Source organism: Schistocerca nitens, chromosome 2 (assembly GCF_023898315.1).
Source record: "Schistocerca nitens isolate TAMUIC-IGC-003100 chromosome 2, iqSchNite1.1, whole genome shotgun sequence".
In the NCBI taxonomy this organism is placed as follows: Eukaryota; Metazoa; Arthropoda; class Insecta; order Orthoptera; family Acrididae; genus Schistocerca; species Schistocerca nitens.
This window is the reverse complement of record NC_064615.1, coordinates 415,739,554-415,765,093: the sequence shown is the minus strand read 5'-3', so window position 1 is coordinate 415,765,093 and position 25,540 is coordinate 415,739,554. Positions and strand designations below refer to the sequence as shown.

General features: G+C 45.7%; 1 protein-coding gene across 17 annotated transcripts in view; it reads right to left on the bottom strand.

Moving 5' to 3' along the window:
- Positions 1–25,540, bottom strand: part of LOC126236282 (transmembrane protein 94) — a 538,855-nt gene that overhangs the window by 396,002 nt on the left and 117,313 nt on the right. For all 17 annotated transcript variants that reach the window (XM_049945449.1, XM_049945454.1, XM_049945456.1 and 14 more), the window contains exon 8: positions 2,364–2,528. In XM_049945449.1, the coding sequence (XP_049801406.1) occupies positions 2,364–2,528 (165 nt within the window). The remainder of the gene's footprint in view (positions 1–2,363; positions 2,529–25,540) is intronic.

Below are 25,540 nucleotides of genomic sequence, written 5' to 3'. Positions count from 1 at the left end.
CCCATTTTTCATCTGATAAATTCTCCCTGAATAGTGCAAAAATCAGCATTTACAATTCTATGAAAACTGCCTCTTTCTTTCTTACACAAACCTGACTGATGGTGATATTTTATTGCTGATGCTAACACTTGCCCAACATTTTCATATAAATATTTAAATAAGAGGCACACAGCTAGTTCGCTAAAGGTTTAAAAATAAAATTTGGTTTGATTCCCACGACAAAACAGATTTAGAAATAAAGTTTTAAGTTGTAGTTGTACTATGATTTCCTATACTTCTTTCGGATGTTACTGTGGGGATCAAACCACTTCTGGCTGGACCTCAGTAACTCTGTGTCTTGTCATTCAGAGTCCCCCTCCCCGCACACACACACACACACACACACACACACACACACACACACACACACTGTTGGGCCTCATTGGTTAACTATGTATGCAAATTAGTTCACATGGAAGAGTGACTGCCACTCATTACTCTCTTGCAGTATACACACTGTAACACGATAATCGTTTTTTTCATGTGTGTGCTATACCTTTTTAAAACTTGTTAATTTCTTTTCTGCTTCTCTATCAAGCCTATCTAGTGGCTTGGTAGTGACAGTTCCAACTATGTCTGTCTTGATTACTATCTTCTCTTCGACTTCCACATTATCAGGTTTTCAAATTGCATCCATTAGCAAAAATACACTTTCCACTCTCATTCGTTTGGCTATGTCTCCCTTCAACAGAGACTTCTGTGCAGTTTTAACCATTATTAGTCTCCATTTTTCTCTTTCCCTGTCAGAAACAGGAGGCCTTGATTTAAAAAGCTAGCAATTTTTGTCTTCCTGCATGTTTCCATTTGCTGCCCCTTGGGGAATAAATTTTCTCTGTTCATTCTGTAAATATCGTCAAAACATATTAGTCATCAAGGAAATCAGTTGTAAACACTTTGGAGAATTCGTGATGATGAGCATTGAAACATGCCAAGTATTATCAAACTTTCTCTAATTAAAGTGGTCAATGATGGCTGAGACTTGCTCATATTAATCAAACAATTAAAAATCCAGGTTGAAATATCAACACTTCTGAAAAGGATAGATTGCTACTCATCGTAATTATGATAAACTGATTTGCAGATAGGCACAATGAAAAGACTGTTACACACTGAGCTTTTGACCAAAGCCTTCTTCAGAAAAAAAAGAAAAACACATACACATTCACACAAGCAGGCACACCTCACGCACACATTACTGTTATCTCCAGTCAGTCTGACCAGACTTATTATGCAATCAATCACATTTTCAATATCTCGTAAAGTCACGAAATGTAACTAGTTTCAAAAATGAATAAGTTGTCATGCAAAATTATTTCTATTTGTGTTCAAATTTATTCTTAAAGTCTGTTATCACCTTTAATTCACTTGGGAGATGGATAAATAATTTATGACTATATAACCTGTACATGAAACAGACAAAGATGTCGAAAGGATCCAATATGAGGCCATGTAATAATCATAGTACACAAAATAATGTTTAGTAATTATTATGATTTCTTGTAGTCATACAAAGGAACTTCAAATGATGATTTGAAAGTAAAATGAGTTTGTACAAAATTGTGATTAGTCAAGCTCGTAACATCATGCATCATTGTCATGATGAATTTCCACATTTATTTTAGTTCTTTATACACAATTCCTCATCACCAAACACTCAAAGATGAACAGTGTGCCAACCACTCATATAGTTATGATTAAACATAAGACTTAATGCTCTGATGAACACAGAGCCATCCATTCAAGATTGTGTCACAAATCAAAATAATAAACTTTTCTGAAGAGTTGCAAATAAACAAACAGAGTGAATGTCCTGAACTAAAACAAAACTCTCATGACCAGAGCCTCAACTATTAAAGGGTGTACCTGTAACTAAAAGAACACTCATCAATTCACCTGGTATGTTGATAATCCCTTATTACAATGAACCATGGTGTTATACATATGACTCAGAAAACAGGAAACAAATGAGCTAATGGAAAGCTGCTTTGAAAAAGTTCAAGAAATTAAAATATATGTTCAAGTAAATAGTTTTCATGGACTAACACTGCAAGCACTGTACAACCACAGTTTTGGACAAGTTTTGAAATATTTTCCAATTGGGAGTCAGATGTTTTGATAGATGCATTATGCCCAATGGGTTTTATTTTGTAGGCATTTATTTTCAAAATTTGTATTAAATACAAAAATTTTAATAGAACAGTTCCTTATTACTTTTAGCCAATGGCCTTACTTAACTCTTGTGCATATTTATAAAAAGGTAAAGTGATGTCAAATGCAAGATATGAAGTTGGTCAAATTATCACAAATTGATAAAATTAACTTACTGTCACAGATCCCAAAACATGCAACAAATTTGCTGATCGAGACGGTATTTCTCCACTACCCCACAGCACTTTCAGGAAATATTCTTTCACGCTTTTCCAGCTCACATCTACAGCACCATGTTTGGGTTCTGTGAGGTCAGTGTCTTCAAATGGGTCCACAGGAACCTAAAATAAATAAATAAATATTCTACTATAACACAGGCAAAAATTGGTATGAATGTACTCAAGATTTTCTACATCTACAGAAAAACTAATGATGTAAAACACAATTCTGCAGCAGAAATACTTCCTCATTTGTCCTACTATTTTAAAATAAAGCAAATTATGTGACTTATAATGCTTTATTTCCTGCTGCCCTGCCTACAATCAGTATGGCAATGTTGCCAAACAGTTCTAAACCACTGCAAAGTCCTGGATTAATCTATGAATCCTTATTCATGCCTTGAAAGTATTATGACTTTACAGAAGTTAACATTTAATGTCACAGTGACACACTAATTTCTCATCATATATTAAAACGTCATGTTCACAACATGTAAAATTATCACCCTAGCTATAACATTAAGTAATCAGCATCCTTGTGATTTGCAGTTCAAATACCTTGATGTGAGACATGACACCTGAATAGAGTTATTAAAAGAAATAGGTTCAGTACTAAAAAAATGCCATGATAGCTACATGATAAAAACATGAAATGTATTTGCAGTTGCAAATAGAAACAACCATCAGCTGTATGAGGAAATGGCAACAACGAAAATTTGTGCCGGACCGGGACTCAAATCTGCATTTCCCACTTTACACAAGCAGTTGCCTTATCCACTTTGGCTGTCTGTGCAAGACCCATGGCAAGACCCATGTCATCATTCCTGAACACAACCTGTACTCTTACACACATTATATAATTCCTGTACACAAAGGGCATTTTAATTGAAAGTCACTGCCAGGTGTTGGCAAATAAATATGATATTGCAGTGTCTGTGATGTTTAAAAGAACAATGAAATATTCCATCAGACATGCACACACATCCAAAGGAACAGGCACTGTGGCAACTACAGGCAAAGAAGCATTGCATTGTTCTTCTTCACAACACAGGCACTGCGAGATCGTATTTATCCACTGATACCAGGTAGCAACGTTCAATTAAAATGTACTCCCCTGTACAAGAACTACATAATGTGTGTGAGAGCACACGTTGTGATGCAGCAATGGTGACATATGTGAGTTTGAGTCTGGCCATGGGTTATACACAGATATCCAAAGCAGCTAAGGTGACTGCTCACATAAGATGGAAAATCTGAGTGTGAATACACTTAAGGTATTTCATAAAATTGCAACTTTCTTGTTAACAACACAAACAATGCAATATCATCTGCGATAAGTATTCTTCACTAATGAGTATGAAGAAGCCACATGACCTCATTTCGCATTAGGGAAGACTCTTTTTGCTTACACCCCAATGGTAAAGTAGTTTCATCCATAATTTAGAAGGAATTAAGGGGGCCAACTCATATCATCACTCATACACCAGATACATGTAAGAAAAAGGCTACATTGGAAAATTCAGAAGTTTTGTGAAAATAGGGTACAAAAATATAAACACAACAAAACTGGAAAAAACAAGCAAATCTGTGATTGTAATACATTGTTATTCAATTATCATCATTTACACAAGCAATCACAGGTGAAATTTTTTGGGCACATTAGTGGTGTATGGTGACTGCCTCAACAGCAAAAGTGTTCTACGCAGTCTACTACTACTATCCACCACAACCCCACCAATGGAAAGATTTACTGCAAACTGTGGTGATATTGCTCCTTTTTATGTGGTTTTCTTATATTTCAGTTCTCTACTTGTTGCTTAAATTTGAATAATATTAAGAAACATTTGTTATTTGTTTCTTGGCAATGTAAAAATTACCTGATATTTTTATAAACAAAATATGTGTACATACTGAGGTGACTTTTGTTCACATGATAAATACTGTGTTTATAGGCGACTCAAGAAAATATTTGTAGTAGCCAACAGAAAGATCGCAGGAGGCGCACATTGGCACGGCGCGTCACAGACGGTAGTTGCCGCAAGTAGAGTCCCGTCCACCAGAGGGCACGCGAGAATTCGGACGCGACCTCTGCCGGCGTAACAAAAAGAACAACAACAACAACTCCAGCAGCATGGGCTGTGCCCAGTCAGTTAACATCGGGCATGCCTAGGACACAGTCCCGGTCTACGCTAAGTGAAGTGCGATGTAACGTGAACAGTGTTACTACACAATTGGCGACGAGTAGGGTCGTTCTTTTGTGTGTTGCGTTGTTGTTCCGGTTTCGCAGCTTCTCCACGGCATGGAGGTTTTGGTGCGGGTTTTGGTTGCACAGCAGACGGAGCTCATGGCCACCATGAAACAAGTGCTTCTGGCGTTGCTCTCCAAGCCGTCTGCTCCGGCGCAGTTCCCTCCTCCCTTTCCCTCGTATGACGAGACGGCAGAGGATTGGGACGCATATGAACATCGCATTCGGCAGCATTTCCAGGCGTTTCATGTTGCCAATGCGGAGGTATGTCATGCTCTCTTCTTGTCTTGGATATCTCCCTCGCTGTATCAAGTTTTGCGGCAGCTAGCGCCGTTGCAGGAACCCTCGTCCTTGTCTTTTGACGTATTGTGTTCATTGCTGTCTTCATATTATCGCCGCTGCATGCATGTTGTGGCAGCTAGGGTCGTGTTCTATCAATGCAAGAAACAGCCCCATCAGTCTTACCGGGCGTGGGCCGCTACCCTGCACGGTCTTAGTCGCAAGTGTCATTTTGTCACGGAGCAGTCGCGCGAGTCGTATGCCCACGTTATGGTGCGCGACGTCATTGTTCGTTCGGCCCCTGATAGGGAGGTCCGGCAACGGGCCCTGCAGTTAGAAGACCCTTCCCTCGAGGAAGTCCTGTCCATTGCTCAATCGTATGAAGTCTCTAACGCAGCAGGTCAACAGCTGGAAGCGTGTTTCAACGTCGCGGACGTTCAGGGCGGCGCGGCCGCATCCACTGTGTCCACGGTGGACGACGTGCGAGCGGTACAATCCGGCCGTTACGGCCGCTCCCGCACGGCGCGTAAACAGAATTCCGGCCGCCGGCCCCTGTTGCCGTCCTGTGCGTCGTGCTATATACATCATGATCGGTCGGAGTGCCCCCAGCGTTGGGCCGTTTGTCGCAAATGTAATAAAAAAGGTCACATTGCTAAAGTTTGCCGCTCAGCCTCAAAAGAATCGAAGGAAGCAAGTACAGAGGACATAGACGTTGGCATTCAGGAAGTTTCATCAGGCCAGGCTCCTGACGCTTCGGCACGCAAACTCTTTATCGAGGTGTCGGTTCGGTCGCGCCGGTTACAACTGCAAGTAGATATGGGCGCGGCAGTTTCGTTGTTGAATGCACAAACTTATTCCGACCTTGGATCGCCCCCGTTGGCGCCAGTTTACCTGCGTCTACGCGGTTATGGTAAACAGTTCATTCCCCTACTGGGTCAATTCACTACCGACGTGACTTACAAATCAGTCACTCGGCCTATTACTTTTATTGTTGTCAGTGATACGAGCTCCGCTAACCTTTTTGGCCTGGATGCCTTTCAAGCTTTCAGTTTTTCTATCGCTGACACCATACAGTTGGTCTCCGCAGACGTTCCCTATCACTCACTGGAATCTTTGATCTCAGACTTTCCAGATATTTTTGAGGAGGGCCTGGGGCGTGTTTCAGATTTTGAAGCTCGCTTAACGTTGAAGGCATCGGCTCGCCCGCGTTTTCTACGCGCGAGGCAGATCCCCTTGGCTCTCCGCCCTCAGGTAAAAGCAGAGCTTGTCTGACTGACAGCCTGGGGTTGTTCTTCCCATTTCTTCTAGTGAGTGGGCTTCGCCCCTCATTATTGTTAGGAGACCCTCGGGCAAATTACGTCTTTGTGGCGATTTCAAGGCCACCATTAATTCCCAATTGGTGGTGGACACCTATCCCTTGCCTCGTTCTGATAAATTGTTCTCCGACGTGGCGGGAGGCCAGTATGTTTCGAAAATCGATCTTTCGGAGGCTTATCATCAGATACCACTTGATGAGGACTCCAAACAACTGGTGGTCGTCAACACCCCTTTGGCCTTTACCAATACCAGAGGTTGGCCTTCGGAATATCCAGTGCCCCAGCGATATTTCAGCGTTATCTTGAGCATGTCACGTCGACAATCCCTCATTGTGTTAATTACCTGGATGACATAATTGTCACAGGCCGCAGCACAAAGGAACACTTGCACAACCTTTGAACCCTCTTTCTCAAATTCAGGTCCGTGGGCCTGCGTTTGAACCTGCATAAGTCAAACTTCCAACCGTCCATTGAGTATGTGGGCTACACAATCTCTCGGCACGGCGTCCAGCCGCTGGGAAGTTTGGTCCAAGGTATCGTCGACCTTCCGTGGCCCGCTTCGCTGAAGGAGGTACAAGCTTTTTTAGGCAAGATTGCCTATTACCACCGGTTCATTCCCAGGGCTTCCACCATAGCCCGCCCCGTGTACTGCCTCCTGCACACGGGTGTTCCTTTTGATTGGTCGCCTGCATGCAAGCGTGCGTTCACCTTGTTGAAGGGCCTCCTCACATCAGTGCCTTGTTTGGCTACTTTTGACCCCAATAAGCCGTTGGTCCTGGGTACAGATACTTCGCAGTATGGGGTCTGGCCCATCGCAACGCGGATGGCTCCGAGCAGCCACTGGCGTTTGCGTCTAAAACTCTTAGTCCCACGCAGGCCCATTACTCCCAGGTGGAAAAAGAGGCTTTGGCCATTGTCTACGCTGTTACAAAGTTTCACCCTTTCTTGTACGGCATGAAGTTTCAGTTAATCACTGACCATAAGCCGTTAATATCGTTATTTGGCCCCGCCTCTCAGATTCCGGATAGGGCGGCCCACAGACTACAGCGCTGGGCCTTGTTCCTCTCTAAGTACCATTATGACATTCACTTTCGCCCTACAGGACAGCATGCCAACGCCGACGCTCTTTCCCGTCTTCCGGTGGGCCCGGATCCTACGTTCGATCGAGAGGAGATTATGTGTTTTCATTTGGATGTGGCGTCCCGCCAAGCGGTTGATGGCTTCCCGATCACTAGTTCTCGAGTCGCCAGGGAAACGGCGGTTGACCCGGTTCTTCGGCAAGTAGTTCGCCTCATTCAGCAGGGGTGGTCATCCCGCCCTCCGGGCCGGGCCTCGGACCCTCTTCGTAATTATTTTCCTCTTCATAATTATTTTCTTCTACGAGACCACCTTTCGGTCTTGGAAGGAGTTCTCCTTCTGGCTACCGATGATACAGCTCCTCGCGTGGTTGTTCCTGCAAGTTTATGAAGGGAGGTCCTAACGTTATTACATGCGGGGCACTGGGGTGTTTCCCGTACTAAAACCTTGGCTCGCAGACATGTGTACTGGCCCGGTATTGACAGAGAAATTGAGCACTTGGTGGCCGCCTGTTCCCAGTGTGTGAGCCAACAAGCATCTCCCAGGGCAGCGTTCTCTTCATGGCCGCCGGCAACCCAAGCATGGGAACGTGTTCACATCGATTTTGCGGGCCCGTTTCTCAATGGCTTTTGGCTCATTGTCATTGATGCTTATTCCCGATTCCCATATGTGGTTCGCTGCTCCTCAACCACTTCAGAAGTTGCAATCCAGGCACTAGCAAACATCTTTTCTGTGGAAGGTCTGCCAATCACCCTGGTCTCAGACAATGGACCGCAGTTTATTTCACAGACCTTCCAGGATTTTTGTAGGCGCTTCGGTATTCGGCACGTTTGCTCTCCCCCCTTCCATCCACAATCGAATGGGGAAGCCGAGCGCATGGTGCGCACATTTAAGACGCAGATGAAAAAGTATGTGCACGAATTTCCTGCAGAGGAAGCATTGACGTTTTTCTTGACGGCATACCGGACCACACCAATGGGAGAATGCAGCCCCGCAGAGCTCCTCCATGGGCGTCAACCTAGGACTCTGCTGCACCTCCTCCGGCCTGGTCCTCGCCAGTCTTCACAAAACGGAGTACCTGGCTTTCCACTGGGTATGTCGATCTGGGCCCGTGGGTTTGGTCGCAATCCACGTTGGATACCGGCGGTGGTCCTGCGCCGAAATGGCCGCCGGCTCTATACCTTGGAGGGGGGGGGACCGGGTGGTACGTCGTCACCAAAATCAGCTACGTCCACGTTCGGGCACCCACCCTCTGACCTCTCGGACACCGGCTTCCCCATTGCCGGCACCTGTATTGGTTTCACAGGGGACGTTACCTCCTGTCCCTGCTGTGACTCTGCCGCACTGCGATGGTTCTCAACCTTGGCAGCCTCCAGTAGCTCCAGCACCGGCATCGCCATCATTCGAGATGCCCCAGCGAGAGCCGGCCCCCCTAGCAGGCCCGGTTTCTCAGGAGGCTAGTTCACCTGTGGTCGTCCCTTCCCCTTCGTCCCCGCCACTGCGTCTTGCCCCTCCCGAGGTGGAACAGGGTCCGGAGTTCGACAGCTTGTCGCCTGTTCTGTCCCGGGCTCCGGTTGTGGGACAACGGGGGCCTCTTCGTGTGGGTCACTTCCAGCCGTATTCGAAGGTTCCAGCTCGAGGGTTGGCAGATCCCCTCGACTCCGGCCATCCAACGGATGTGGAGGTCATCGCTCCTGCCCGACGCTCCACCTTCCGACGCAGTGGATCACAGTGGCTTCACCCCTCGAAGGAGGTGTAGTGTAGTAGCCACCAGAAAGATCGCGGGAGGCACACATTGGCACGGCGCGTCACGGACGGTGGTTGCCGCAAGTAGAGTCCCATCCACTAGAGGGCACGCGAGAATTCGGACGCGACCTCTGCCGGCGTAACAACAAGAACAACAACAACAACAACAACTCCGGCAGCACGGGCCGTGCCCAGTCAGTTAACATCGGGCATGCCTAGGACACAGTCCCGGTCTACGCTAAGTGAAGTGCGACGTAACATGAACAGTGTTACTACAATATTAACTATCACCATTTCAAATTTTTAATTCTATTGAATAAAATACAAAAACCACAAGCACAGGATAGTGACACTTCAGTTCAAAAAGTCAAACCTGTCACTAAGTGAAACATTTGCAAGAGAAAAAGGGAGAAGAGGGGGAGGGAGGGTAGTCACTTAACAGTACATTTTTGTGTCATAACCAACAGCCAATCCTAATTTCTCTTGTTGACTGTTTACCTCCTTTCAGTATTCATTATCATAGTTTTTACCATCAAGTTCCCTCTTACTCATTTTTCCATTTTGTATTTTTCTTTTTATGTTCACAGTAATTTGTTTCCCTATTTCTGGATATTTTACATTCTCATTTTTTGTTCTAGTTTTGGCCTATATCATCCATATCTCTGTGATGCTGATTTCCATATGTGTTGATTCTAAATTGTCATATTCTTAAATTTCATCAGTTAATTCAGAGTGAGAGGACCTAATAAACAGATGTTGCTAACTGACAGGTTACACGTGAAAGCTAGGCTGAAATAAATTCACTTGGATCAAATGTGGGAAAAAATTGACCTAAGTCCATAGCAGAATGATAAAACGCATAGGCAGGGAAGGAAGAAGGGGCCAACACAACAATAAACAGGCAATATGCTTGTGTGGGCAAGAAATAATATGAATAATATGGAGGGTACGAGAGAATGATAATGTATGATTATGAGTGGCCACTGACTTCATTATGGAATATCATCTTAGTTGGTACAAATGTATTTGAAATGTAAACTTTTCAATTAAGTCTTTATCTAACTGTGCTTAAATTTCACCCAGGGTCTACCTTACCCTGCTCAGCATTGGTGAATACGTTATATGTATGAGCCATGCTGCAGCTTGCATTGGTGCTATTTGTCGGTTTCCGCCCTCTCTTGGAGGCCAGATGATATCGTTTAGTTCACATGGTTGCAGTTGTTTGTCTTCTCCTCGTGTTGACTCGTGCCACTCGGTATCGCAAACATGTCCTGTCCGTTAGTGGCAGCAGCGGCAGTTATCGGGTTGTAGTAACTGTTGCCCTATCTTTGGGGCAACGTTGTCGTTTTTCCGGGTCGTGTGAGTGTGCCAGTTCGGTTGGGGACTCAGGAGGACCCAGGTCCGCACAGTGCCACAATGTGCAGGGACTGCTGGCGGCACACATGGATTGCCACATGGAGGGCTGTGGTCATGAGGGTGGACGACCTCGTCGTAAGCCGCATCCAGCAAGCTTTAAGATGAGTGCATTTCAGTCCACATAGAGAAACCTCCACCATTGTGATATCTAGCTATTCTCCAGTGACTTGGGTTTCTTATTGCTGCTTGTAGTGTCGCTGAGGCGAAGAGCAGCGATTGGAGTGCTTAGGGAAGGAGGATCTGATTAGCTTTCCTTGACTTCTTATTACTATTTACTGCTTTCAACTTGTTATGTTCAACCAGCGGTAATTTATCTTGCCTGATGGCCGCTAACGCCCCAGTTACCTGCCCTGGGGGGTAAGTGTATGTAGAGGCAGTGTACGTTTGCTCGCGTTGCCACTGCTGTCCAGTAAGGCATGTAGTTTTAACAGCTCTCTTGATTGTAGGCTGGTTGGTGATTCTTCAACTCTGATGGTAGTGACTAGTGATTCCTTTCTCGTTCCGAGTGCTCTAAGCACAGTATTCTGGGGAGTGCAGACCGCCGATTCCGGTTTTGGCGTATTGTTCCATCATTGCATTTGGTTCATCGGACGTCAGGTAGCTTCAGCAAGATTATCATTAGTCATTTGTTAGACTGCCACTAATCTGAATTACCATCTTGTGAAGTGAATGCAACTCTTGGTTGCCTATCTCATTGTTTGCAAAAGGTTCTTGTAAGACGTGTGTTCTAAAAGGAGGTCTGATGGCCAGTAGTTCAGCATAACGCTCCTTCAGTCCACCCCTTCTGCAGGTATAATCTGCCTCAGTACCCTTTAAGAAACTTATGTACTGGTCCTTGTGTTTTATTATTGTATTATTTATTACAATACCTTGTAATGCCTACAATATGTCTAGTTAATAGTTCTAGTCACCTTCTGGAATAAATCTAACAGTGTATATGCTGTTTTACAGCAGGTTTCTAAATTTTTTATACTATTACTGTTCCTGACATGTAAGGTCTTTACCCATGATTGTGGTCACTTGCTTTAAAATTCTAATTTGGGATTTGTATTTACACAGTAAGCATTTAAAACCTTATTTACTGCCATTCCTTGTGTCAGATGCCTTCTGCTGTGTTTGTGGCAACTTGCCTTTAATATTTAAATGCCTGTAATTTGTAAGTTGCACCTAGTTTTAAACAATTCTTAATTTATTGCCATTCCTGGTGTGTAAGGCCTTCCGTCCAGATCACAGTGGCTTGCTTTTAAAACATTATCTGCTGTATCTGTATTTAATGGTGATTTGCTAAATTGTAACTCTCTGAAAACACTATTATTTATGTGGTGTCACCGCTAGACACCACCCTTGCTAGGTGGTAACTTAAATCGGCCGCGGTCCTGTAGTACATGTCGGACCCGCGTGTCGCCACTGTGTACTCGCAATCCTAGCGCCACCACATGGCAGGTCACAAGATACGGACTTGACCTCGCCCCAGTTGTACGGACGACATAGCTTGCGACAAGACGTATCACGTCTTCCTCTCATTTGCCGAGAGACAGATTAAATAGCCTTCAGCTAGTCCATCGCTACTACCTAGCAAGGCGCCATGTGTATCATTGCTAATTGCTTACTACTATGCAAGAGATGTATTTCAACAAGAACAAGACTACATTAAAGTTAAGTATATTAAAATCTCTCTTCTTTTCTTTATAGTTTTCATTCAGTCTCCTGTTTCAGAATTTACGCCCGTCTGCGTTAGTTTCGCGTGCACCTAGCCACTCATTGTGTCGAGACCTTAGGGAATCGACACAACAATATTTTGGCGACGAGGTGTGGTGCCGCGCCCACGTTGCAGTCTTTGTGTTATATTTGCTCTAATTTGCTTGTGTCATGGCTTCGCCGCATTCTCCAGATGTACTGTCCGAATTTTTTCGCTTGCAGAATCAGCAGACGCAGGCGTTATTGGAAGCCCTTGGACAGCTCGTCCAGGGTCAACGTGCGCTGCAAACCGATGCGGCACCCGCCGCTTCATCGCTACCGCAGCCACACAACGCTGTCGCACCGCCATTTCGGCCCTTTGACGCCACAACCGAAAGCTGGACTGAGTGGGCCGATCAGTTCCGGTTCCACCTCACAGCTTATGGAATTCAAGGTAAAGAGCGGCAGCCGTTTTTGCTTTCTTGTGTAGGTGTGTCTACCTACCGTGTGATAGTGAAATTGTTTCCCCGACGCGACGTAGCAACTCTGTCCTACGAAGAAATTTTGTCTGCTATCTTTTGCATTGAAGGTCTTCCGCAGACTATTGTTTCCGACAATGGCCCACAATTCATGTCCGCAGAATTTCAGTCGTTCTGCAAGGCCAATGGTATTCAACATCTGACATCCGCGCCGTTTTCGCCTCAGTCAAACGGTGCCGCGGAACGATTGGTCCGGACTTTCAAGTCGCAGATGTTGAAGTTGAAAGAGTCGCATTCTCGGGAGGACGCTTTGTTGCTCTTTTTGTCCTCATATCGCTCTCAGCCCCGCGATGGTCGCTCGCCGGCTGAGTTGCTCCATGGTCGCACTCATCGAACTCTGATGTCTTTGCTGCATCCGCCACATCAGGTTCCTGTGCAGCGGCAGACTCCTGCTTTTGCTCCTGGCGACGTTGTCTATTATCGCAACTATCGCGGTTCACGGCGTTGGCTCGCAGGGCGCATTCTTCGCTGCCTCGGCCGCGCGATGTATTTGGTTTTGGGGGCCTCTGGTGAGGTGCGTCGGCATCTCAATCAGCTGCGCCTCTGTCGTCGCCTGGGTTCTGCCGCTCCCCGTCTGCTTTCAGCGACGGAGCCGTCAGGTCAGCGCCCTGGGGACCCATCTACTGGCTCGCCTCATCCCCAGGTGTTACCGACGATGCCTTCCATTTTGCCTCATGGCGTCGCGCCGCCGCCGCCGCCACCGGTGCCGCCCGCAGCGGATGCTTCGCTGCAACCGCATGGCGCCTCCCTGGGTCACGCGCCGCCGCTCGCTTCCCGGGACCAGCCGTCCTCCGCCATGGACTTCTTGCCCGCTCCGGACCAGATGTCGTCTTCGCCCGTCGGGTGCTCCGACCATATGGAGGTCGACCCTTCTGTCTCATTACGTGCGCATACACCTCATGTTGACGTGCACCCTGGACTAGGTTTGCAGGCGTTTCCTAGCTCCCCTCGGACCGAATGGCCGGGTGCGGGTGGCACAGCCTCGCCTGTTGTTAGGCTCCCCACCTCATCGCATACGTCAACATGGGGTCCTCCCCACGGCGGGCGGAAGCCTTATCTCACGACCGTTCGCCGATTTGCGGGGGAGGAATGTGGTGTCACCGCTAGACACCACCCTTGCTAGGTGGTAACTTAAATCGGCCGCGGTCCTGTAGTACATGTCGGACCCGCGTGTCGCCACTGTGTACTCGCAATCCTAGCGCCACCACATGGCAGGTCACAAGATACGGACTTGACCTCGCCCCAGTTGTACGGACGACATAGCTTGCGACAAGACGTATCACGTCTTCCTCTCATTTGCCGAGAGACAGATTAAATAGCCTTCAGCTAGTCCATCGCTACTACCTAGCAAGGCGCCATGTGTATCATTGCTAATTGCTTACTACTATGCAAGAGATGTATTTCAACAAGAACAAGACTACATTAAAGTTAAGTATATTAAAATCTCTCTTCTTTTCTTTATAGTTTTCATTCAGTCTCCTGTTTCAGAATTTACGCCCGTCTGCGTTAGTTTCGCGTGCACCTAGCCACTCATTGTGTCGAGACCTTAGGGAATCGACACAACAATTTACACAGCTGTTTATTCCTTCATTAATATCATGTGGTATTTTTATTTATTGTTGAGTCTGGAATTAATGGTTTAAAATAAATTGTGTGTAACTGTAAAAGGCAACCAATAGTAATTGATTACGGCCCCATCCACAATCGTAACCGAATCCTGCCTTCCCTTGACTACCAGGTTTCAATGTATTATAGGGCACAGGAACATTTTGCAGCTGATATAAGATGACATCTATGTACCAATAGCGTTGAAGAGAAATGTAGCCTGTACCTTGGCCTCCGAGGTCACCTAACCTCAATCCTTTGGAATTTTCTGTCTCGAGTCATCTCAAAAGTTAAGTGTACAGCACTCTCATTGGCACAGTTGAAGAACTCAGACAGCAGATTGTACAGTCTTTTAAGATTTACAGAATGATACAGGGATGTTTGAAATAAATCAATCTGCAGAGACGAGTACAGTTTTGCATCCAAATGTGAAGATGACACATGGAGCACCTTCTTTAGAAGGTAGGAGTTTACAGCAATTTGTAACATGTAACATGCCAAAGTGGTAATGTATTTCTTGAGAGTATATACCTTAAGTGAAATCTGAGCCTAATGACATAGAGACTCAATCAGACACCTCTGGCACCCCACTCAGCTTGATGCCCCAAGTGGCCACTCAGGCCCTTGGACCTTAAATCAGTCCTGTCCCTGCCTCCTTTCATGAAAAATATGTGGGAGGACAAACTGTTAGTTAACCACTATTTAAGCTTGAATTTCCCCAATTGCAGTGTCATTATCATTTCATGATATGCATGTAAGAGAAAGTAATATACTACTTGACCCTTCTTGGAACATTTGCTCTCCAGAACTCTTACAGTTTACCCTCTAATTTTTCAAATATTTATCTTCCACATTCTTCTGGGAAGGGGTGAGGAGGTGAACTGAATTACTTAGTCAGTTACACATTCCCTAGATCATCTGAACAATTTTTATTGAAATTATGTGGAACAAGTCAGTTTATATGATATTGTACATGTGTGTTAATATTAATGAACATATTTTTTTAGTCCTACTCAGGCTACTACATTTAAAAATTAATTGTCTTTTTTTATAGGATTCTAATTTTTAAATAAAAACTTGGCAATGGAATTCAAGTATTTGTCCAGGAGATATGATTTTACATTAGATTTGTGATATGAATTGAGGTATTTAGATTTGTGATAGGAATTGAGGTATTTAGATTTGTGATAGGAATTGAGGTATCTAATTTATATGCCTTTCATTTCTACTCAGACTGTTCCTGTTCTTTCAGCTGGTATATGATACTACTGTTCTGTCTCAAATACTGATTGTATTCATGAATGATTTTCATTTGTGATTGTATTGTTATCAACACAAAAGGAAAGGGGACTGCTTGTATTCCCATGGAAAGTATTTGTCATGGTGTATAAGTGCACAGCTAAATTTTTTACCTTGAACTATTCTAAACAATAAGACAGGATTAATCAAAATTATAAACTCTGTGTGAATGGTTGGGCAATTTAATACAGATGTGTTCTTGTGTGCCAGCAGAAGATAAAAATGGTATGCAGCCTCACAGAAAATAACGTGAAATGCTATGAGCAATAGAAGTAATAAGCGTAGATGTGCATGTGGACTCAAATGTTGACCATCACTAATTTAACATATCTGGTAAGCTGCCAACATCAGTTTCATTTCACATGTGTCAGATCTCGCACGACATTTTCTGGTGGAGCGCAAAACACGTCTGTAGTAAGCAGCTAGGCCACAGCCCCTAACTTGATCAATTTCTGTAAAACATATTAGTTTGTAATTTTTAAGTTTACTGTTGAAAAAGAGTTGCATACTAATACACAAAAGTCAATAGTTCTTTAGTAATGCAAGCAGCCTTGTTTCTTTCAGATTGACATGGTTCAACATGATGTGTATTGCGATGTAATAACCATTAACGGGGAGCAAAAAACACATCTACATTTTCTACAAAAACTTTAAAATGTTATGTTACCCTCGCGAGAAACAGATGAAAGTAAAGTCATAATCCTTAGACATATAAAATTATTCTAAAGATGCAAGAAAATGTGCCTTACTGAATACAGAAGACAGTCATTACATAGAGTAAAAGCAACTTCCAGTAGAATCTTTGTTTTTATCTCCAAGAGAGACATGAAAATTTAATGTGTGTCTTAGTACACAACTGCAGCTGCAAACCACTATTCTGGCAACTTATTAATTTATAATCTGTTGTACTGCTGTATTAATTAATGTTCAACTTTTTACAGCATTACACAATGGAAAACCCAGAACGGAATAATGACAATATTATGAAGAAGATAGTTTGCTACTCACAATATAGCAAAGATGTTAAGTCACAGACAGCCACAACAAAAAGACTGTCAAACAAGTAAGCTTTTGGCCAGAAAGGCATTCATCTGAATTGGACAACATACGCATACTCTCAGGAGTCTGGTCTCGGCAGCCAAAGACTGCGTTGTTGTTGTGTGTGTGTGTGTGTGTGTGTGTGTGTGTGTGTGTGTTTGCGTGGGTGCACGTGTATGCGTGCGCGCCTGTGTGTGTGTTGTCTAATTCAGATGAAGGCCTTTTTGGTCAAAAGCTTACTTGTTTGACAGTCTTTTTGTTATGCCTCTTTGCTACTCAACATCTCCAATATATGGTGAGTAGCACTCTATCTTTACCATAATATTTTTTACAGCATTATATATTTTTCCCTCTCTTCTCTTTAAATTTCCACGATAAACCTCAAGTTCCAAAAGATTAACAACAAATTCATTTGTATCTGTACTGCATTTGTGCTGTTAGTTACTTCTGCATGCAAGACTAATTTGAAAAACTTTATATAATTTAAAATCATTTTTGACACCAAGTACACAAACATTGCACTAGAATTAAGATTTTTTTCATAATTCCACAAATACATTGTGGGAAGAATGACTGTTTATTGTCACTGATTAAGCTGATATTGGTGAAATTATATCTGTATGATACCTACAACATGCATAATATTATGATGATGATGATGATGATGATGATGATGATGAGGTCCCATACTCCAAGGAGCATAGGGGACGGGCACTGCCAACTAGGCAAGGTCCTAGTGTAGGACCGTAATGGGGATGAATGATGATGAGAAGATGATGATGAACACAACACAACAACAACACCCAGTCATATTGAGGCAGGGAAAATCCCTAACTCCACTGGGAATCGAACCCAGGACCCCGTGCGCGGGAAGTGAGAATGCTACCGCAAGACTACGAGCTGTGAACACAGGCATAGTATGTAGGGGACCAAAGAACAGGAACATCTGGAACCTAGTTCCTGGAATTTTAACCCTTGAGCGAGCACGCTGTTTTTCGTAGCAAGAGCAGGCACATGGTATACTTTGTACACATGTAAAAAAAATAGCTGTGTTTATGTTGTCAAGGTAAATATGTATGAGAAAAATTACAGTTTACACTTAGTTTAATTGGACAATGATAAAATAAACTTAAATTACAAGGGCTAAATCCTGTTTAATTAAACAATAATAAAATAAACTTTCATTATATCACTCTGTTGACATGTACAAGTGTTAACCCACAGTAATAACCCACTCCAAGCATTAAACAACACATTTGTGTTAGATCCCTGCCAACCACTTATTTATATCACAGATAACTTCCTCATATTGGGATTGTGCTGTTAGCTCAGAATCTGGGTCATTTTCTTGCACAGATTGAAAATTTTTTCTCACCAAGCTTGCTGTTCATTATATATTACTGTTGCTCACTTGGATGTATGATGACACAACTTATCACTGTGTTAGTCGAATCAGTAATGAAAGAATAGGTATGGACTCGGAACTGTGAAACAACTATGGAATGTTATAAGACAATGTTATTTATGATTGGCACTCTTTATACACAAGTGCACCTGCTTGAGGGTTAAAGCAGATTTTCACATGGTTTGAAGTATTCAGTACTAACCCAGATTTTTCAGCACACCTGTGTGAGTAAAAAAAACCTAAGAAAGCCCTTCTATATTTGTATGTGATGTTCCCTGTTAATTTAACATGATGTGGATCGCACACATCGTAGCAATTTTTCAGTGCTCCATAGCCACTCACTCTGATAGAGGAATACTCCTAATATAGAAGTACATATCCTTGGTATCGCAAAACAGCTTAAATCACTTAATAAGGCAAGGCTTCTGGTCCAGATTATATACCTGTCAGGTTCCTCTCAGAGTATGCTGATACAATAGCTCCATATTTAGCAGTTATATACAACTTTTCACTCCCCGAAAGATCCGTACCTACAGAAAGGAAAATTGCTCAAGTCACACCAATACCCAAAAAGGGAAGTAGGAGTAATCCATTGAATTACAAGTCCATATCACTAATGTCAATTTGCTGTAGGGTTTTGGAACATATGCTGTATTTGAAGTACCTCAAAGAAAACAATTTACTGCCACATAGTCAGCACGGATTCAGAAAATATCATTTTTGCGAAACACAACTAGCTCTGTATACTCATGAAGTAATGAGTGTTATTGACAGGGGATTTCAAATTGATTCCATGTTTTTAGATTTCCAGAAGGCTTTTGACACCATTCCTCACCAGCGTCTTCCTTCCAAACTGCGTGCCTATGGAATATCGCCTCTGCTGTGCAACTGGATTCATGATTTCCTGTCAGAAAGGTCACAGTTCATAGTAATAGACGTAAAGTCACTGAGTAAAACAGAAGTAATATACAGCATTCCCCAAAGAAGGGTTATAGGCCCTCTATTGTTCCTGATCTATATTAACGATATAGGAGACAATCTTAGGAGCCATCTAAGATGGTTTGCAGATGATGCTGTCATTTACTGTCTTGTAAAGTCATCAGATGACCAAAACAAATTGAAAAATAATTTAGATAAGATATTTGTATGGTGTGAAAAGTGGCAATTGACCCTGAATAAAGAAAAGTGTTAAGTTATTCAAATGAGTACTAAAAGAAATCCACTAAATTTCAATTACGCGATAAGTCACACAAATCTGAAGGCCGTAAATTCAACTAAATACTTAGGGATTACAATTACAAATAACCTAAATTGGAACGATCACATAGATAGTGTTGTGGGTAGAGCAAACCAAAGACTACAATTCATTGGCAGGACACTTAGAAGGTGCAACAGGTCTACTAAAGAGATTGCTTACACCACACTTGTCTACCCTATTCTGGAGTATTGCTCTGCGGTGTGGGATCCACATCAGATGTGACTGACAGATGACATCAAAAAAGTAAAAAGAAGGGCAGCTCATTTTGTATTATCATGAAATAAGGGAGATAGTGCCAAAGACATGATACGTGAATTGGAGTGGAAATCATTAAAACAAAGGCATTTTTCATTGCAACGGGATCTTCTCATGAAATTTCAATCACCAGTTTTCCCATCCGATTGTGAAAACTTTCTGTTGGCACCCACCTACATAGGGAGAAATAAGAGAAATCAGGGCTCACACAGAAAAATTTAAGTGCTCGTTTTTACCACACACCATTTGAGCGTGGGATGGCAGAGAAAGAGCTTGAAGGTGGTTCATTGAACCCTCTGCCAGGTACTTTATTGTGAATGCCAGAGTAATCACGTAGATGTAGATGTAGATGTAGAATTTATGCCCTGTTGTTAACACAAAGTGTTACGAAAGTAATGGTTGCAGAAAGAAAGAGGAGAGGGGGGGGGGGGGGGAGGGAGAAGAAAAAAAGAAAATAAGTTATTACCAGTATTAGTTATTAATTTTTCATTATTTATTTAGTTCACCTTTGTCATCATCAATAGGATACTGGGAAAATGCAATATACAAATAAGTGAAATAAAAAAGGTCACACATCTGTTTGATCCATAGGGGAGTGTCTAGGAAATGCAGAAAAACTTTAACTGTTTGATGCTTCAAGATAGATGCAAACAGTCCCATGGCAGCCTAGTTACAAAGTTTCAAGAACCACCTTTAAGTGAGGGATCCAAAAAATACTGCAACCCTCAATGTATTGTTCCCATATGGGCTCGAAGACAGAAGTAGCCTAATTATAGCACACACTGAGTTATTTATGATCCATTTTTCCAGCACTCTATACATGAATAGAACAGGAAGAAGCCCTTGAAAAGTGGCACAATGGGAAGTGCCCTCTGTCACGTTCTTCATGATGGTTTGCAGAGTATGGATGTATGTGTCTGTAGTAACACTGTTCACGTTTACGTCGCACTTCACTTAGCGTAGACCGGGACTGTGTCCTAGGCATGCCCGATGTTGACTGACTGGGCACGGCCCGTGCTGTTGTTCTTGTTCTTGTTGTTACGCCGGCAGAGGTCGCGTCCGAATTCTCGCGTGCCCTCTGGTGGACGGGACTCTACTTGCGGCAACTACCGCCCGTGACGCGCCGTGCCAATGTGCGCCTCCCGCGATCTTTCTGGTGGCTACTACACTCCTCCTCCTTCGGGGGGTGAAGCCACTGTGATCCACTGCATCGGAAGGTGGAGCGTCGGGCAGGAGCGATGACCTCCACATCCATTGGATGGCCGGAGTCGAGGGGATCTGCCAACCCTCGAGCTGGAACCTTCGAATACGGCTGGAAGTGACCTACACGAAGAGGCCCCCGTCGTCCCACAACCGGAGCTCGGGACAGAACGGGTGACAAGCTGTCGAACTCCGGATCCAGTTCCACCTCAGGAGGGGCAAGACCCAGTGGCGGGGACGAAGGGGAAGGGACGACCACAGGTGAACTAGCCCCCTGAGAAACCGAGCCTGCTAGGGGGGCCAGCTCTCGCTGGGGCATCTCGAATGATGGCGATGCCAGTGCTGGAGCTACTGGAGGATGCCAAGGCTGAGAACCATCGCAGTGCGGCAGAGTCACAGCGGGGAGAGGAGGTAACGTCCCCTGTGAAACCAAGACAGGTGCCGGCAATGGGGAAGCCGGTGTCCGAGAGGTCGGAGGGTGGGTGCCCGAACGTGGACGTAGCTGATTTTGGTGACGACGTACCACCCGATCCCCCGCCTGCAAGGTATAGAGCCGGCGGCCATTTCGGCGCAGGACCACCGCCGGTATCCAACGTGGATTGCGACCAAACCCACGGGCCCAGACTGACATACCCAGTGGAAAACCAGGTACTCCGTTTTGTGAAGACTGGCGAGGACCAGGCCGGAGGAGGTGCAGCAGAGTCCGAGGGTGACGCCCATGGAGGAGCTCTGCGGGGCTGCGGTCGCCCATTGGTGTGGTCCGGTATGCCGTCAAGAAAAACGTCAAGGCTTCCTCTGCAGGAAATTCGTGCGCATACTTTTTCATCTGCGTCTTAAATGTGCGCACCATGCGCTCGGCTTCCCCATTCGATTGTGGATGGAAGGGGGGAGAGCAAACGTGCCGAATACCGAAGCGCCTACAAAAATCCTGGAAGGTCTGTGAAATAAACTGCGGTCCATTGTCTGAGACCAGGGTGATTGGCAGACCTTCCACAGAAAAGATTTTTGCTAGTGCCTGGATTGCAACTTCTGAAGTGGTTGAGGAGCAGCGAACCACATATGGGAATCGGGAATAAGCATCAATGACAATGAGCCAAAAGCCATTGAGAAACGGGCCCGCAAAATCGATGTGAACACGTTCCCATGCTTGGGTTGCCGGCGGCCATGAAGAGAACGCTGATCTGGGAGATGCTTGTTGGCTCGCACACTGGGAACAGGCGGCCACCAAGTGCTCAATTTCTCTGTCAATACCGGGCCAGTACACATGTCTGCGAGCCAAAGTTTTAGTACGAGAAACACCCCAGTGCCCCGCATGTAATAACGTTAGGACCTCCCTTCGTAAACCTGCAGGAACAACCACTCGAGGAGCTGTATCATCGGTAGCCAGAAGGAGAACTCCTTCCAAGACCGAGAGGCGGTCTCGTAGAAGAAAATAATTACGAAGAGGGTCCGAGGCCCGGCCCGGAGGGCGGGAGGACCACCCCTGCTGAATGAGGCGAACTACTTGCCGGAGAACTGGGTCAGCCGCCGTTTCTCTGGCGACTCTAGAACTAGTGATCGGAAAGCCATCAACTGCTTGGCGGGATGCCACATCCAAATGAAAACACATAATCTCCTCTCAGTCGAATGTAGGATCCGGGCCCACCGGAAGACGGGAAAGAGCGTCGGCATTGGCATGCTGTCCTGTAGGGCGAAAATGAATGTCATAATGGTACTTAGAGAGGAACAAGGCCCAGCGCTGTAGTCTGTGGGCCGCCCTATCCGGAATCTGAGAGGCGGGGCCAAATAACGATATTAACGGCTTATGGTCAGTGATTAACTGAAACTTCATGCCGTACAAGAAAGGGTGAAACTTTGTAACAGCGTAGACAATGGCCAAAGCCTCTTTTTCCACCTGGGAGTAATGGGCCTGCGCGGGACTAAGCGTTTTAGACGCAAACGCCGTGGTTGCTCGGAACCGTCGGCGTTGCGAAGGGCCAGGACCGCCCCCACCCCATACTGCGAAGCATCTGTAGCCAGGACCAACGGCTTACAGGGATCAAAAGTAGCCAAAAAAGGGGCTGAAGTGAGGAGGCCCTTCAACGCGGTGAACGCTCGCTCGCATGCAGGCGACCAATCAAAAGGAACACCCTTGTGCAGAAGGCAGTACAGGGGGTGGGCTATAGTGGAAGCCCTGGGAATGAACCGGTGGTAATAGGCTATCTTGCCTAAAAAAGCTTGTAACTCTTTCAGCGAAGTGGGCCGAGGAAGGTTGACGATACCTTGGACCAAACTTCCTAGTGGCTGGATGCCATGCCGAGATATGGTGTAGCCCACATACTCAATGGACGGTTGGAAGAAGGTTGACTTATGCAGGTTGCAACGCAAGCCCACAGACCTGAATTTGAGAAAGAGGGTGCGAAGGTTTTGCAAGTGTTCCTTCGTGCTGCGGCCTGTGACAATTATGTCATCCAGGTAATTAATACAATGAGGGATTGTCGACGTGACATGCTCAAGATAACGCTGGAATATCGCCGGGGCACTGGATATTCCAAAAGCCAACCGCTGGTATTGGTAAAGGCCAAACGGGGTGTTGACGACCGCCAGCCGTTTGGAGTCCTCATCAAGTGGTATCTGATGATAAGCCTCCGACAGATCGATTTTCGAAAAATATTGGCCTCCCGCCACGGCGGAGAACAATTCATCAGCACGAGGCAAAGGATAGGTGTCCACCACCAATTGGGAATTAATGGTGGCCTTGCAATCGCCACAAAGGCGTAAGTTTCCCGAGGGCTTCTTGACAATAACGAGGGGCGAAGCCCACTCACTGGAAGAAACGGGAAGAACGACCCCTAGGGCTGTCAGCCGGTCGAGCTCTTCCTTTACCTGAGGGCGGAGAGCCAGGGGATCTGTCTCGCGCGTAGAAAACGCGGCCGAGCCGACGCCTTCAACGTTAAGTGAGCTTCAAAATCGGAAACACGCCCCAGGCCCTCCTCAAAAATATCTGGAAAGTCTGAGATCAAAGATTCCAATGAGTGATAGGGAACGTCGTCGGAGACCAACTGTATGGTGTCAGCAATAGAAAAACCGAAAGCTTGAAAGGCATCCAGGCCAAAAAGGTTAGCGGAGCTCGCATCACTGACAACAATAAAAGTAATAGACCGAGTGACAGATTTGTAAGTCACGTCGGTAGTGAATTGACCCAGTAGGGGAATGAACTGTTTACCATAACCGCGTAGACGCCGGTAAACTGGCGCCAACGGGGGCGATCCAAGGTCAGAATAAGTTTGTGCATTCAACAACGAAACTGCCGCGCCCGTATCTACTTGCAGTTGTAACTGGCGCGACCGAACCGACACCTCGATAAAGAGTTTGTGGGCCGATGCGTCGGGAGCCTGGCCCGATGAAACTTCCTGAATGTCAACGTCCATGTCCGCTGTACTTGCTTCCTTCGATGCTTTGGAGGCTGAACGGCAAACTTTAGCAATGTGACCTTTTTTATTACATTTGCGACAAACGGCCCAACGCTGGGGGCACTCTGACCGATCGTGATGTATATAGCACGACGCACAGGACGGCAACAGGGGCCGGCGGCCGGAATTCTGTTTACGCGCCGTGCGGGAGCGGCCGTAACGGCCGGATTGTACCGCTCGCACGTCGTCCACCCCGGACATAGTGGACGCGGCCGCGCCACCCTGAACCTCTGCGACGTCGCACCACGCTTCCAGCTGTTGACCTGCCACGTGAGAGACTTCATACGATTGAGCGATGGACAGAACTTCCTCGAGGGAAGGGTCTTCTAACTGCAGGGCCCGTTGCCGGACCTCCCTATCAGGGGCCGAACGAACAATGACGTCGCGTACCATAATGTGGGCATACGACTCTCGCGACTGCTCCGTGACAAAATGACACTTGCGACTAAGACCGTGCAGGGTTGCGGCCCACGCCCGGTAAGACTGATGGGGCTGTTTCTTGCACTGATAGAACTCGACCCTAGCCGCCACAACATGCGTGCGGCGGCGATAATATGAAGACAGCAACGAACACAATGCGTCAAAAGACAAGGCCGAGGGTTCCTGCAACGGCGCTAGCTGCCGCAAAACTTGATACAGCGAGGGAGAAATCCAAGACAAGAAGAGAGCATGACATACCTCCGCATCGGCAACATGAAACGCCTGGAAATGCTGCCGAAGGCGATGTTCATATGCGTCCCAATCCTCCGCCGTCTCGTCATACGGGGGAAAGGGAGGAGGGAACTGCGCCGGAGCAGACGGCGTGGAGAGCAACGCCGGAAGCACTTGTTTCATGGTGGCCATGAGTTCCGTCTGCTGCGCAACCAAAACTCGCACCAAATCCTCCATGCCGTGGAGAAACTGCGAAACCGGAACAACGACGCAACACGCGAAAGAACGACCCTACTCGTCGCCAATTGTGTAGTAACACTGTTCACGTTTACGTCGCACTTCACTTAGCGTAGACCGGGACTGTGTCCTAGGCATGCCCGATGTTGACTGACTGGGCACGGCCCATGCTGCTGGAGTTGTTGTTGTTCTTGTTCTTGTTGTTACGCCGGCAGAGGTCGCGTCCGAATTCTCGCGTGCCCTCTGGTGGACGGGACTCTACTTGCGGCAACTACCGCCCGTGACGCGCCGTGCCAATGTGCGACTCCCGCGATCTTTCTGGTGGCTACTACAGTGTCAGTGTAGCGGTAGATGTAGATCAGTCATCTAGCATCTGTTGCTGGATGAAGGCCTCCCACATGGTATTCCTGCATGCTTCCTAATGTCATGAATCTGGCTTC